Consider the following 14,704-nt stretch of genomic DNA (forward strand, 5'->3'; position numbering starts at 1 on the left):
AACAGTACATCAGCTCCTGCAATCTCCCTTCCTCAAATGAGGCCATCCAGAGCTGATACTCTGAATAAAACTCTGATGCCATCGGCTGTGAGATGTCACCCGGGCGATGGTAGGGCAGGTAGCTCTCATTCATCTTCTAGGGCAGAGCTTTCCAAACTTTTCATGTTGGTGACACACTTTTTAGACAAACATAATTTCGGGACACAGTAATTCAGTCTACTAGCAAACCAGAGGTTGTATGCAGTGTAACAAAGGAAAAAAGAAACATCACCCATCCTTATAAAACAAATCAAGAAATATAAAATCATCAGCAGTAAAACTGTACTAACAAAAAGAACATATTTTGAAACAGCTGATGAGTGGAATATCCAATAATTAAAAACTCATATAAAACATTTCCAGATACCAACAAAATATTTCAAAATAGCAGACACAAAGACCCAGTAATGAAAAATAATAAGGATACAAACATTTTTTTGCTCTGCATACCTGGGAACGTTTGATATCCAGGTGTCCTGAGATTGTTCTGAATTAGCAGGAGGTGGGGTGGTTTGCTTGGAACTTTCTCCTCTCTCAGTCACATACCAGCGCTCTCTCTCACACTGGCTCTCAATGACACACCTATACACACATGCTCTCAGTACTCACATATACACATGTTTTTTCTCTCTCACTTATATAGGCTCTTAATTACACATTTACACACATGCTGTCTATCTTTTCACGCTTACAGACACACAGGCTTTCAATCACACACATACATGCTGTCTTTTTCTCTCACACACAGACTCTCATTCACATGCTTACAAACATGTCCTCTCTTTCTCTCATTTACACACAGGCTCTCAATCACATACTCACATGCTCCCTCACCTAAATCAGCTCTCAATCACACACAGACACACATGGTCTCTCTCTCTCATTTAAACACAGGCTCTCAATCACATACTCACATGCTCCATCACCTAAACCAGCTCTCAATCACACACAGACACACATGATCTCTCTCTTACTTATACACACAGGCTCTTAATCATACATACACATGATTTCTCTCACACACAAAGGATCTCAATCATACACACATACTCTTTCACACAAACAGGTTTTCAATCACAAACTTACACATACAGGTTCCCAATGGTAAACTTACATTCATGCTCTCTCTCTCACAGGCAGGCTCTCAATCACAGACATACTCTCTTTCACATGTACAGGCTCTCAATCATTCACATACATGCAATCTCTCACTCTCTCATACACACACACAGGGCCCCGCGGCCCGGAAGAGGAAGTGGAGAGTATCGGGTGAGTGCGCGGCAAGAAGAGGCCACGCTAGTGCGCTCGGCATCGGCCCGAAGAAAAGAAGACTGCAGCGCGGCTCGGAGGAAAATGTTCAACCGCGGCCGATGGGACTCCGCCTCCGCGAGGGCTGAAAATGAAGAGGTTAGCGTCATTCACTCTCTCTCTCTCCCCCACCCCGGGAACTCGCGGCAGCAGCAGCAGCCTCCTCCCAACGCTAACCTCTTCATTTTCAGCCCTCACGGAGGCGGAGTCCCATCGGCCGCGGTTGAACCTCTTCATTTTCCTTCGAGCTGCGCTGCAGTCTTCTTTTCTTCGGGCCGATGCCGAGCGCACTAGCGTGGCCTCTTCTTGCCGCGCACTCACCCGATACTCTCCACTTCCTCTTCCGGGGGGGGGGGGGGGCGGGAAGAAGAGAGCACGCCGGTGCCGCTGACTCCAGCTGTCCTGCCGCGTTCCGCCCGGGCGGAGGAGGACCGGGGAGCAGCTGGGTCAGCGGGAAAGTGTGGCGATACTTGTCTGTGAGCCAGATGCAGCATATCTGGCTCGGAGCCATGGGTTCCCGGTCCCTGCACTTGCCGGTGTGTCACGTGCACCGGGCTTGCGCGACACACCGGCACACCTCAGGCGACACAGTAAAGTGTCGCGACACACACTTTGGAAAGCTCTGTTCTAGGGGCTGGTTTCTAGGACATTAAGAAGGATATCATAAGCACAGATTAAACAGATTTCTTATTAATGCTGTTTAAGAAATAATCCCTAGTGTGCCGGGACATTTTCTGCTAGTTAATGCCTACCCTAGGAGAGTTCAGATGCTGATAGTAACTGCCTTGTCCATTATTGCTATCATGAGATAAAATGTATGCAATTGTATTTCATGCTTCGGGGTTTTGTCCCATTGCATGCAGGCAGATTAGAGTCCTATATTTCTTTGAGACATCAGAACTATAAATCCATGCTTGCAATGGTACAAAACCAAGACTGGCTCAGCCTCTTCACACTGACTTGGGGGGTGAGGTGACAACTCTGTTCATGCTATTTTGCTCATTTGACATGAGTACTATGAGTTGTTAAATCAGTGAAATTGAAGCATTGGCAGTGCAAGTTTCCCTGCAAAACACACACATACACAGCCCTATCACAGGACAGGTAAAGCACAGGAGGCAGCAGTTCATGCTTCCGTCTCTCACACAGCCCCATTTCCACCCCCATCACAGAACAGATACAGCATAGGCAGCAGCACTGCAAGTTTTTCTAAGCTGCTGCAACTCTGCTATGGATCACTTTTAGGGATGAAAAATTAACTGCATCTCCATGGTCATTTAGATTTTGGTTTCTTTCTTGAGAGCTGCTCATGATAGTACCATTTAATACCAACTGAGGCTTTAGTTTTGGTGATGTTATCCCTTGGCCTCAGGGGGCTACCCTGTGAGCTGGCCAGGAAGTGGTGCAGCCGGGCTGCTTTAGATGACTTGCATGTTCAGTGGAGACGTGGGTGCTGTACCTTACTCCCAGAAACTGGGGCTGCTCCCCGGGGGCACTGGTCTCTGTCTCCATCTTCAGGCTGTCGATGTGCGCAATGGAAATGACGGTTGCAGCCACATACCAGGGGAGCCCCATGAAGGAGCAAGCGGCCATCAGAATCCCTACCCAGAAGAGGTCCAGATGGTAGCCTGAGGCTTTCTGAAGGAGAAATACACACCCAGGGCACCATTAAAATCATTTCATCCGCCTAGAATCTCCCCGACCAAAAGTAATCCCATAAGAGAATCAGAAGTTACATTTGCACAGCATCTTGTATACATAACACGATCTCAACTCTTTTAACATTTCACCCCAATCCTAGTATTCTAAGAAACTGCCTTCTCACCTTCTTTCCCACCTCCACCTCTTAACTTCTCCTCTCTTTGGACTCATACTAGTTTATAGTGCTCTTTCTTCCCTCCTCTGCTATCCCCCTCTTCAGTCCCAGTTCACTTTCTCACATACAATTGGGTTTTTATTTTCGTCAGGAATAGTATAAGGGGTAGGATACTTGTCAAACTTGTTTTGAAAGGTCAACTCAGCTAATCAGCATTCACTTTGAGGTTAAGCCCATCCACTTTCCATCCCTTTCAGCCAACCAGTGCTCATTTCCAGTCTGTCCTGTCCTTTGTTGTGCTTCAGCCCCATTCCCAGCCATTATTTTGATGACATCGCAGGAAGTTGTCATAGCCACGTCCCAGTTTTGACATCACAGGAGGGCACATCCCTTTCTGTTTCTTTTTGATGATGTATACCATAACCGGAAACATGCTTTGCCAAGATGGTGCTGGCTGTATGGAAGCAGGAAATGACACCAGGCTGAGCATGCTCAGTCCAATCACACAGTAAATATTACCATGGCACATGCAGAGGCAGCCGTGTTTAATTATCTCACAGGAAATGACCATTGCTGAGCATGGTCAGTAAATGGCTAATTTTGTTTTCAGAAATGGCATTTACCAATGGATCATACACAGGCAGATATTTTAAATTATTTCACAGGAAATTACATCACCACTGACAGGAGTTGCCAACTTGTTTGCAACAGAGATCCAAAGAAAAAAACCTGGAGGATCTAGTGCTTTTTTTTTTGTTTAAGAGGAGCAGATGGACATTTTTCCAGTCTAAACAGCAATATTTAATGCTTTTCCTTTCTCTGCTCCACATAGTAAATGCCAATCAAATATTTTCACAAATGCAGTAGGTAGAGGCTTTGTGAAAACAACCAAGGATAAATAAGAAGTCTGTTCTTACAGTAAACAGGTAGAGATTTTTTTTCTACATACTATACATATCTCCTTAGCAGGCAGCCTAAGCATAGGTGTAGAATTTCAGTCCATTAATCCCCCTTCTTGGTTATTCACAGCTGGAGCCAGCACATACAGCAGAGGTGTAGATTTACAAGGCAGATACAGAATAAGTGATCACAGAAATGCAGTCCCTTTGTACAAAATTCAAAGATGTCAGAGATGCACAGGGAAAATTAAAAGAACAAGCACAGTATCAGCACTGAGTAAAATGTGCTGAAAGGTATTTGCAAGTTGAAAGCTATGTGATCTTTAGTAAGAAAATGTTTATTTGTGAAAAGAATCCTGTAAACTTGTAACCCTGTCAGTGAGAAACAGCAGCCATGCAGGGATGATGTTGGGGAAACAGAATGCATTATTCATTTATTTATTTAAAAGAATTTATACACCGCAAATTAGGCAGAAATCTGTCTAGCTAAGCGGTTTACAAAAAGATAAACATACATAGTAAAAATACACATTTAAAACAAAAGCAATGTACATCAAATTACTACACCTCCAAAAAACAATAGAAACATATAAAACTACTTCTTAAACATTAAAAGCATATGGCAGACTTATGCATGCCGGGGTGATTAACTCTGTCACTAGGCAACACCAGAGAGCAACCTCCTCATACCCTCCTTTCTCACTCCAGTCATTGCAGAGGCCTGCAGTGGAATTGCAGGCAGAGTTTTGTTTCTTTTCTAAATGAACACTCACCCCTTTTGTTGCGATCCCCCCTGCTGCTGCGCTGCAGGAGGTCTCTTACCTTCCTCCAGAGGCCGCTCTGAAGCCAGGGCCTCGCCTGCGCATCATCCAGGACTTGCTCCAGGGCCTGAGAGGCCTAGCTGCTCCTGAGGCATGCCGGGGGCTTGCAGCCTCAGTGTTTGGACTTCCTGTTTGGCGACGCCCTTCTCCTAGGGGCTGGCCCGCAGATCTCCACCTGACTTATAGGACCAGCGGTGGGCGGTCCTGACTAACTCCTCCCAGGGAGTTGCCTGTAACCTCCAGTATTTAAGGAGTTGCTTGTCAGTTTCTCAGGGCCTTCGGATTGGGTTACACAGTTGCCTGTGGCCTCTCCTGATCCAGGTCCTCCATGACGCCGACTCCTGCTTGTCTTCAGCCTGCCTTGACTCCGGTCTGCGACTCTGACTCCTGCTTGTCTTCAGCCTGCCTTGACTCCGGTCTGCGACTCTGACTCCTGCTTGTCTTCAGCCTGCCTTGACTCCGGTCCGCGACTCAGACTCCTGCTTGTCTTCAGCCTGCCTTGACTCCGGTCCGTGACTCCGACTCCTGCTTGTCTTCAGCCTGCCTTGACTCCGGTCCGTGACTCCGACTCCTGCTTGTCTTCAGCCTGCCTTGACTCCGGTCCGTGACTCCGACTCCTGCTTGTCTTCGGCCTTCGGATTGGGTTACACAGTTGTCTGTGGCCTCTCCCGATCCAGGTCCTCCATGACTCCGACTCCTGCTTGTCGTCAGCCTGCCTTGACTCCGGTCCGTGACTCCGACTCCTGCTTGTCTTCAGCCTGCCTTGACTCCGGTCCGTGACTCCGACTCCTGCTTGTCTTCGGCCTTGGATCTGAGCATTACAGTCGCCTGTAACCTAGCCGATCCAGGTCCTCCATGTTTGATGGCGCCTTGTCCTGTCTCTGCTTGATGTTCCTGATGTCCAGTGTCTCTGCCTTGATGCCTGTCTCTGACCCTGCCTAGTTGTTTGTTCCTGTGCCTGCCAGCCGTAAGGACTTCGGATGTGAGTATCCCAGCATCGGAGTTCCTCTTCGCCTGGGTCTTCCCCGCGCCCTCCTTCTCAGCGTGGTCTGCGACCAGCCTTCCTAGGCTGTGTAGGGCGCGTCAGGGACAGGGTGGTCCGTGACTCAGTCCCACGGGTGGGCTGAGTAGGGCGCCCTGATGGACAGTGCAATGTTCCCGTCCAGCCTTGTCTTCAGTGTCTGCTTCAGCCCTTGTCCGGATGTCTACCTGTCTCTGCCTTGACCTGGTTCCTGAGCCTTCTGTCCTGTTGGGCCCTGGAGTGGCCAACAGGAGGGATTCGTCCCACGGGCTCTTGAGCTTCTGCCAGCCGAAGGGGCTTCGGATGTGAGTATCCCAGCATCGCAGTTCCTGCTCGCCTGGGCCTTTCCTGTGTCTCGCTTCAGCCCTTGTCCTGATGTCTCCGTCTGCTTCAGCCTGCTTCTGCCCTGTCTGATGTCGTCTGTTTAAGGACTCTGACTGCCCTCGCCTCTGTCCGGCCTGCTGCCCATTGCCGTTCCCTGCGGCGGGTCCGAAAGGGCCGGGAACAGTCGGAGGACCGTTCATTAGTCAACTTCCCCGTGTTGGCTACCATGGGCATGCAGGTCCGGCTGAGGGCCGGACTTCCTGCTTCTGTTCCTGCCTGCCTGGCTCACCATGCCTGCTCAGCTCACATCCCACGGTGTGGCTGGGGCTCCTCCTGGGGTCCTGCCGTGGCCCAAGGGCTCACCACCCGCCCGAGACGACCGCGCCCGCGCGCGCTCGTAACACCTTTCTCATGCCAGTTGAGCACGGCGGTCTGCCATGGAACGCCAAGCCCCTCTCCTTTTCACATATACACACACACACACATTGTTTTTTTAATGAGCAGGTTTAAAATGCAAACATTCGTGCATGACAGGAAAAAGCGATCTTGCAAACAATTGTTATGAGATGTCACAGAAAATCAAAGCATATTTGGGCATGTCCTGGAGGTGGGGAAAAAAAGACAATGGCATGCTCATATAATGCACTTAGGAGAAAGATACCACGTGGTAACCACCATATAAGCAGGGAAAAAAATGCTGTTTGCACAAATGTAGCTATTTTTCAGAAAATAAAAAAAGTGGTCTTTTCTTAACATATTTAAAGGGAAAAGCCAATGTTATAGATGACTGAAGCCCCAAGACTTATTTTTGAAATAGCATGCCATGTCATGTACAGAAAGTCATAAGCAGTTTTTTGCAATCTGTGTGTTTTGAAAGTGTTCATACTAAAGATTGATTTAAACATATGTTTAATAAAAGCTATGATGTGAACTAATGTCTGTTTACCGTCTTTGAGTGTCCAGCTGCCCCACAGACTAGAAATAAAAACCGTCCATGTTGGAATGATGCATGCTGGACCCTGTAGTTTGTCTCATCCTCTCCTTTCTTTTCCCTGCTCACCCCTTCTTTCTCAGGATGCAATGAAGACTAATTTGGAAGCAATACACTGGCCATTTTTATTCTAATCAGATTTTGATACAATAATTTTTCTGTAAATTTGAAACATAACATTTTCTTTAGTTGCTTTTTTAACAGGCTGACTGACTGTAAAAGAAAAAAATGTGACATATTCAATATCCATTAGCTTTTTTGTTGTAGCAAAACATTTGCTTTCTGTGCTTCCAGCTACTATAATTTATTAGTTTATTAATCTCTCAATTGGCTTTCTAACACAAGTAAATCAGACAGAAGATTTTATTCATCCTATACATTCTAATATTGCTACAAATTGAACCTTATACTTTTCCTTCCTTCCCTCTATGTTTTCTCATATAAGATTTTCTGGAAGTCCTACTAGAAGAGCAGAAATAAAATGCACCTTCCATGGACAATAATAGACCACCACCAAAACCTGAGACACGAGCCTAATACTGTACTTATTATTGCTTTGTAATCTTTTCACTCTGGCCAATAGGAACATGAATATAGTGTATATATTGACTGTAAGAAATATTTAAAGGTACTTGCTAATAAACTGGGCAGTGTCCTGGGGTCAGTGGTTCATAGGGATCAGTTAAGGATCAGTCAGGTGTTTCTCAAAAGTAATCATTCAACTGACAATACAAGACTACTAATTAATATTCTCAGACAGGCCGAAAAAATGCCTAAATGCCTTAAAGCAAGGTATTAATACCGTAGTATAGGAGGGTGGGAATATCTTCTTTTTTCAGTGTTAAAATGAATAGGAATTGGGGAAAACAAGTCTGAGCAATAACAGAGAGTCTGGGAACAAAGCAGAGGCAAGATCACTTTCAGGCCGATACAGTACTCACGGGCCGATACAGTACTTTCGGGCTGATACAGTACAGCGCGCTCCAGTGGAGCGCACTGTTAGCCCAGGTTTGGCTGTGCATTTTCAACACACTAGCTTTATCCCTTATACAGTAAGGGGTAATAGGGCGTCGAAAACGTGCAGCCAACCCCCCAAAACTAATAGCGCCCACAGCATGCAAATGCATGTTGATGGCCCTATTAGTTATTCCCGCACGATCCAGAAAGCAAAATGTGCAGCGAAGCCGCACATTTTACTTTCAGAAATTAACGCCTTCCCAAAGGCTGGCGTTAATTTCTGCTGGTGCCAGGGAAGTGTACAGAAAAGCAGAAAAAACTGCTTTTCTGTACACCCTCTGACTTAATATCATAGCAATATTAAGTCAGAGGCCCCAAAATTAAAAAAAAATTAAAAATTAAAAAAAAAAAATTAAAATCGGCCCGCGGTGTGCGGGTCGGAAGACGGACGCTCAATTATGCCGGCTTCCGTTTTCCGAACCTGTGGCTGTCAGCGGGTTTGAGAACCGACGCCGGCAAAATTGAGCGTTGGCTGTCAAACCCGCTGACAGCCACCGCTCCTGTCAAAAATGAGGTGCTAAGGACGCGCTAGTGTCCCTAGCGCCTCTTTTTACCATGGGCCCTCATTTGCATACTAAATCGCGTCGGGAGAGCGGGCGCTCGCCTCGGAGCGCCGGCTCTCCCGCGGGTTTTACTGTATCGGCCTGTTAGTGAGTGTACAGAAAGATAGCAGGCACCAGCCGCCATATAAACTGGACCGGATAAGTTTAAAAAAAACGGCATCATATCTCTGTTGAAAAATAGATCCCTACGAAACCCATGAAAGACAGGCAATAGAAAGAGGGAGACGGGAGATATACAGGGGTGAAAAAGCAGGGATCAGGTAGCACTTTTAGCAAAAGGTTCTAATGGGATCTAAAGGGGGGGGGGGGGGGGAGGAGGGTTGAAAGAAGATGTTTCAGATACATTTATATGTGCTGGGTTGGAAAGAAAGTGGTAATGAGATTAATAGGTAGGTTCATCATGAGATTGTCAGTGTAGGAGCAAGTGATGATTTCAGAGAGGTTAAGTAAGACTGTAGGCATTTTGAAATAACCATGTTTCGAGCTCATGTCTGAAATTCTTTGTTTCAGTAGTCAGGCATACAGTCTCAGGTAGGGAGTTCCCAAGTGTAGAGCCTGCAGTGGAGGACATATGGTCTCTTATTTTTGTCAGATGTGCATTCTGTAATGATGGCACAGCCAGTAGTCCTTTATTATGAGATCTTAGTGATGTCTGTGGCTTGTATGTTCATAGTGCCACCCCTACCAGGCCGGTGTTTCAGAATGGAGGGAGGAATGTATTAATGTGAGATGATGGATTACTTTAAGAAACTAGAAGATTGTTCACCCATAGTAGCAAAGGTTACAGTGTGTTTTTTTATTTTTGTGGTTATGAAAGAAAGTGAACTAGTTATTTTTAGAATGGCTTTGTCAATCTTGTAAACATAGTATGCTATAGTTCACCAACGGATCTTTGCTAAGCGGAAATTTATTTATTTATTTGATTTATATTCTGCTTTCAGACACTTCAAAGCAGATTACATTCAGGTACTGTAGGTATTAACCTACAGTACCCAGAGGGCTCACTACTGAAGATGCGGAAGATGCGCTGGTGGTCAAAGTGTCCTGTGTGTGCTGTTTGTCACTTGTAACAATGAACTGGAAGATGTGGAAAGTAAACAAAGAGATTACAAATGGGCCTCCAGACAGAAGGATGTGTGTGTATGTGTGTGTGTGTGTGTGTGTGTGTGTGGGGGGGGGGTACGTAAGATGAACGAAATGGGTCTTTTAAACAAATGCACGTACATGTTATCATAAAAGTGTACTCAATTTGCTCATATGATCAATGGGTGCACTGTTTTATAAAGAAATGTTGGTATGTAGTCCTACATGATGACTGCGAGGCATGTGCCATGAAAATACCATTTATAGTTCAAACTGTATGTGTATGATGTATTCTTAACTATAATTTCAATATAACATCATATCAGTGAAATGCTGTTGCCCTGTAGTCTTGTAAATATGATTAAAGAGACCTCATATAAAGTGGCGGGCTTTAACTGAAATAGCCCCAGTCAGCCACTAAGTTAATTGTGCGGTCATTTAATATTTGGAAGACCGTCACTGTGTTGTAATCATTGGTCTCTCCAAAGTTTGTTTCCCATTTTTTAGGTTTTACACAGTTTTTTTTCCGACAAAATCATGTCAGTTTACAGGCAGTAAAGTTTGACTTATCGTAGCGGGGTTTGCAGCAGGGATATCACGCTGGCATTGGCCCGACACGGCTCGTGTTTCTGTGAACCTTCTTCAGGGGCCGCGATATGCCAATTCTATAATAAAACAAAGATTACCTCAAGAAACCATGATATATAACATCATGATAAAGACTGTTTGCTGCAAAATACATACATACGATTCCCGGATCTGCCAATCTCCCAGATTGGCAGATCCGGGAATCGTATTTGCTGCAAAATCGTATTTGCTGCAAAATACATACATATGATTCCCGGATCTGCCAATCTCCCGGATTGGCAGATGTATAGAATGTATATTGGGGATTTATAATCAGGATATAAATATGGTGATGAATCTGATCAACTCTGTCAAAAATGCAGAGAACCCCCAGGCGGCCATGAACCATCTAATTAGGCCCAACATAAAGATCATATAACTGCATAATTTGTGGAAGAGAGTATGCCTCATTTTTTAAAACAGTGCAGTGATGTTCTTGTATCTTTTCAGAAATGAAACGTTATCTATTACGAAATCAAAAAGCATGATTGATGCAACCCAAGATGTATTTTGAAAGAACAGTGGTACTATGTGTAGAAAGCCATAAGCAGCAGTTTTAAAAAAATCTGTGTGCGTTTTGAAACTATCCACAATAAAAAATGATATAAACAAATATTTAATAAAATCTACAGGTGGCATGTCCCTGCTTTTTTTTTTTTTTTTTATAAAAGATGTGAATAGAAAATGAGTCAGCTTAGAGGGAAGGATGTAGAAGGTGCTTCTGTATCTGCAAATGTGTCTCATACACATGTAATCCCTCTGGCAATATGGTGCTGAGAACTAGGACTCTAGGATAATCTCCTCTCCAGGCACCCAATATGGAATAGGGTTTCCTAGCTGGCAATGGCACTTCCTTTCAGAAAACACCAGTTAAATCTGCAGGATGAACGTGAGTTAATGAAAATGAGGATAAGCTGGAAATCTTGTCTGTTTGTAGATTCCCCGAAGCAGCCCTTATGGCCAAAATAAAGGCCCAATCGGAATCAGAATTGGTGGCTGGGGATTTAGATATTTTTGAGCACTCTAAAGATGAGTAACAACATTATTTTTTTAATATGCACGAATATTGGAAAAAAAGAGGAGGTTTTTGACTGATGATTAAGCCTTGTGCTAGGTGGTTTGTTCCATTATCAGCACTTTAAAATCTTTCCCTCCCTTTAATATAAATATGAACTAAGTGGTATATTGCCATAACAAGAATTGATGAAAATAACCGATGAAGTAATTTTTGTGTGTATCTTTGAATTATACTTCTTTGGGAATTATTATTTGCATTTTAAACCTGCTTATTTAAAAATAAACCTCTGTGTGTGTGTGTGGGAAAAGAAGACGTGCTTGGTTTCATTGCAGGCCATTGCGCTCAACTGGTATGAGAAACTGGTATGAGAAAGGAGGGTGCAAGGGGACTGCACTGGTGTAGACTAACAAAAGAGAAAATCACCCTGGCATGGATTCTGTTTCCCATCATCATCCCAACATGATCACGGTTTCTCACTGCCAGGGTTAAAAGCTTACAAGATTCTTTTCACAAATATATATCATCTTACTATAGCCTTCAGCTTGCAAATACCTTTCAGCGCATTTTACACAGTCCTGATACTGTGCTCGTTCTTTCAATTTTCTCTATGCTTTTCTGATATCTTTGCATTTCTGTGATCACTTATTCTGTATCTGCCTTGTAAATCTACGCCTCTGCTGTCTGTGCTGGCTACAGCTGTAAATAATCAGAAAGGGAGATATTGGTCTAAAATTCTGCACCTATACGTAGGCTGACTGCTAAGGAGATTTGTATGGTATGTGGAAAAAAAGAAAACCCTCTAGCTGTTTACTGTAAGAACAGACTTCTTATTTATCCTTGGCTATTTTCATGTATCCTTCGCCTCCTGCAGCTGTGAAAAAAAATTATATCAACTTTTACTATGTGGGCCATAGAAAGAAAAATCCTTAAATATTGTTGTTCTTGCACTTGGAAGTGGACCCTTGTCATGGAGCAGTAGAGAACGGCTTCCTGGTAGGGACGGAGCACAGGAGGAGACAGAGGCTAGGATGAGCTTCACCACTGGAAGCCCAATGTCCCCCCGGGTGGAGCTATTAGGGACCCGGGCCACTTGGACTAAGGTGGGCCTCGAAGGGTCTCCTGGAGAGGTAGTAGAGAGGCGTGCCCACGATCAACAAGGAAGCGCGGTCGGACTTCACGCTGTTGGCCTGGAGAGGCAAGGAAGGCCCAAACAGCGTAGGCGATGATAAGGCAAGGGACAGCCAGAATCAGAAGACGTGGTCAATGGCAGCCGAGGTCAGAATCCAAGGATCAGTCCGAGGAGTAGTCAACGAGGCAGAGGTCAGGTTCCGGAGGTCAGACGAGGTCACAAGGCAGGCAGAGGTCAGTACCAGTCCGAGGGTACTACCTGGGAGGACAGACAGACAGATGTAGGAACAGAAGGACGCTGGAACAGAAGGATGTTGGACGACTGGAACAAGACTGGAACAAGACTGTGAACACGAAGGCAAACTAGTACACTTACAGTGCCGACCCGATTGCCAAGGCAAGGAAGTGCAGGCAGGGACTTCCTTATATCGCTCCATCAATCAGGGTGCGCCGCGGAGCTAGGACCCGCCCCTGGCCCTACAAGAGACCGGGCGGGCCGCGTGTGTGTAGGGGCGTGGCCAACGCCACTGGAGATGCCGAACACCGGCGTGAGGCCTGGTGCGCAGTGGAAGGCCCGGTGACTGCTGCCACGGGACACCGAGGCCTAGAGGAGCTCACGGCTGCCGCTGGGGAGGTCGACCCGTGTCCTGCAGAGGAGCTAGCAAGGTGAGCAGGCCCGTGCACGGGCGGGACGCGGACGGGGCGCACAACAGTTATTTAGATTGTAAAAATATCTATTTGTTCCCTTTAAACAAAAAAAAGCACTAGAACCTCCAGGTTTTTTTCTTTTGGTCTCTGTTGCAAATGACAGGGGTTACTGCGCATGTTCAGTGGTGATATAATTTCCTGTGAAATCATTAAAAATGGCTGCCTCCACGTGTTCCACGATAATGCTGTCTTCAAAAATCAAAATAGCCATTTACTGAGCATGCTCAGCGGTGATGTAATTTCCTGTGAGATCATTAAACATGGCTGCCTCTGCATGCTTCATGTTTACTGCGCATGATTAGACTGTGCAGGCTCAGCCTGATGTGATTTCCTGACCTCATACAGCTGTTATCTTGGTTAAATGTATTTCCGATTCCAATATATGACATCAAGAATAAACAGAAAGGGGCATGCCTTCCTGTTATGTCATCAAAATTGTTTGGAAGGGGGGGGGGGGGGGTTTGGGGGCATGTCTATGACTTTTGGGGTGTGGCTATGACAACTTCCTTTGAAGTCATCAAAATTATAGCTAGGGCAGGGCTAAGGCTGGATAAGGGACGAGACTTAGCCCAAAGTGAACACTGATTGGCTGAGCCAACCTTTCAAAACAAGTACACTACTGCTAATACTATTGTCAGGCTCTTAGGACAAAGGTGACCTATAAATATAATTATAATATTAAAACTCTGAAGAATTTCACACACCCAGATGTTGTAATGCATGTGGTTTCTATAACCATCTTATAATAAAAGAAAATTATAGAGAAGACAATGTGGGGCTTCAGAATTCTAAAGCAATACATAATAGTCACACTCCCAAGTGAAAAATGGTATTTCTTTGTTCAATGTCCATACGCTCAAATACAGAAAACAAATATATAATACAATGGGTAAAATATTCCCCATTGATGGCAAAAGAATATTGTGTTAAGTATTTGATTGGTTATACATTATGATTTCCCATTATGGAGATTACTTTGCTGCAGGGACAGATTTAAGCTTATGGTGCCCATTGGCAAAGGGCCTTGAGTGGAGGGCTTCATCCCTGGAAATGAGAGAGCAGCAGGGAGAGTCCAGATTATGGGTGCTTTCAGAATTTGGTACCCTAGGCATGTGCCAACGTTGCCTATGCCTAAATACAGCCCTGCTTTGCTGGGATTTACACCTAAACTTTCCCCTGAAGGAGACCATTGAGGGCGAAACGCAGACTGTGTCAGTATGGAATATTAAAATTGCTTGACAGAGAAAACTATGTTTTTGCTTGGGAATTCAAGGAATGAACACACACAGTAAATCAATGTAGTACTTTGGTGTCCATATTGAGTAAGCTGGGGAGCAGAGA

At 45.0% G+C, this 14,704-nt stretch overlaps 1 protein-coding gene across 3 annotated transcripts in view; it reads right to left on the minus strand.

The window, feature by feature from the left end:
- The window catches only part of SLC4A5 (solute carrier family 4 member 5), a 161,716-nt gene that overhangs the window by 29,205 nt on the left and 117,807 nt on the right, over positions 1-14,704 (minus strand). For all 3 annotated transcript variants that reach the window (XM_029604158.1, XM_029604159.1, XM_029604160.1), the window contains one exon: positions 2,807-2,985. In XM_029604158.1, coding sequence (XP_029460018.1) covers positions 2,807-2,985 — 179 coding nt within the window. The remainder of the gene's footprint in view (positions 1-2,806; positions 2,986-14,704) is intronic.

This window comes from Rhinatrema bivittatum, chromosome 5 (genome assembly GCF_901001135.1).
Source record: "Rhinatrema bivittatum chromosome 5, aRhiBiv1.1, whole genome shotgun sequence".
In the NCBI taxonomy this organism is placed as follows: Eukaryota; Metazoa; Chordata; class Amphibia; order Gymnophiona; family Rhinatrematidae; genus Rhinatrema; species Rhinatrema bivittatum.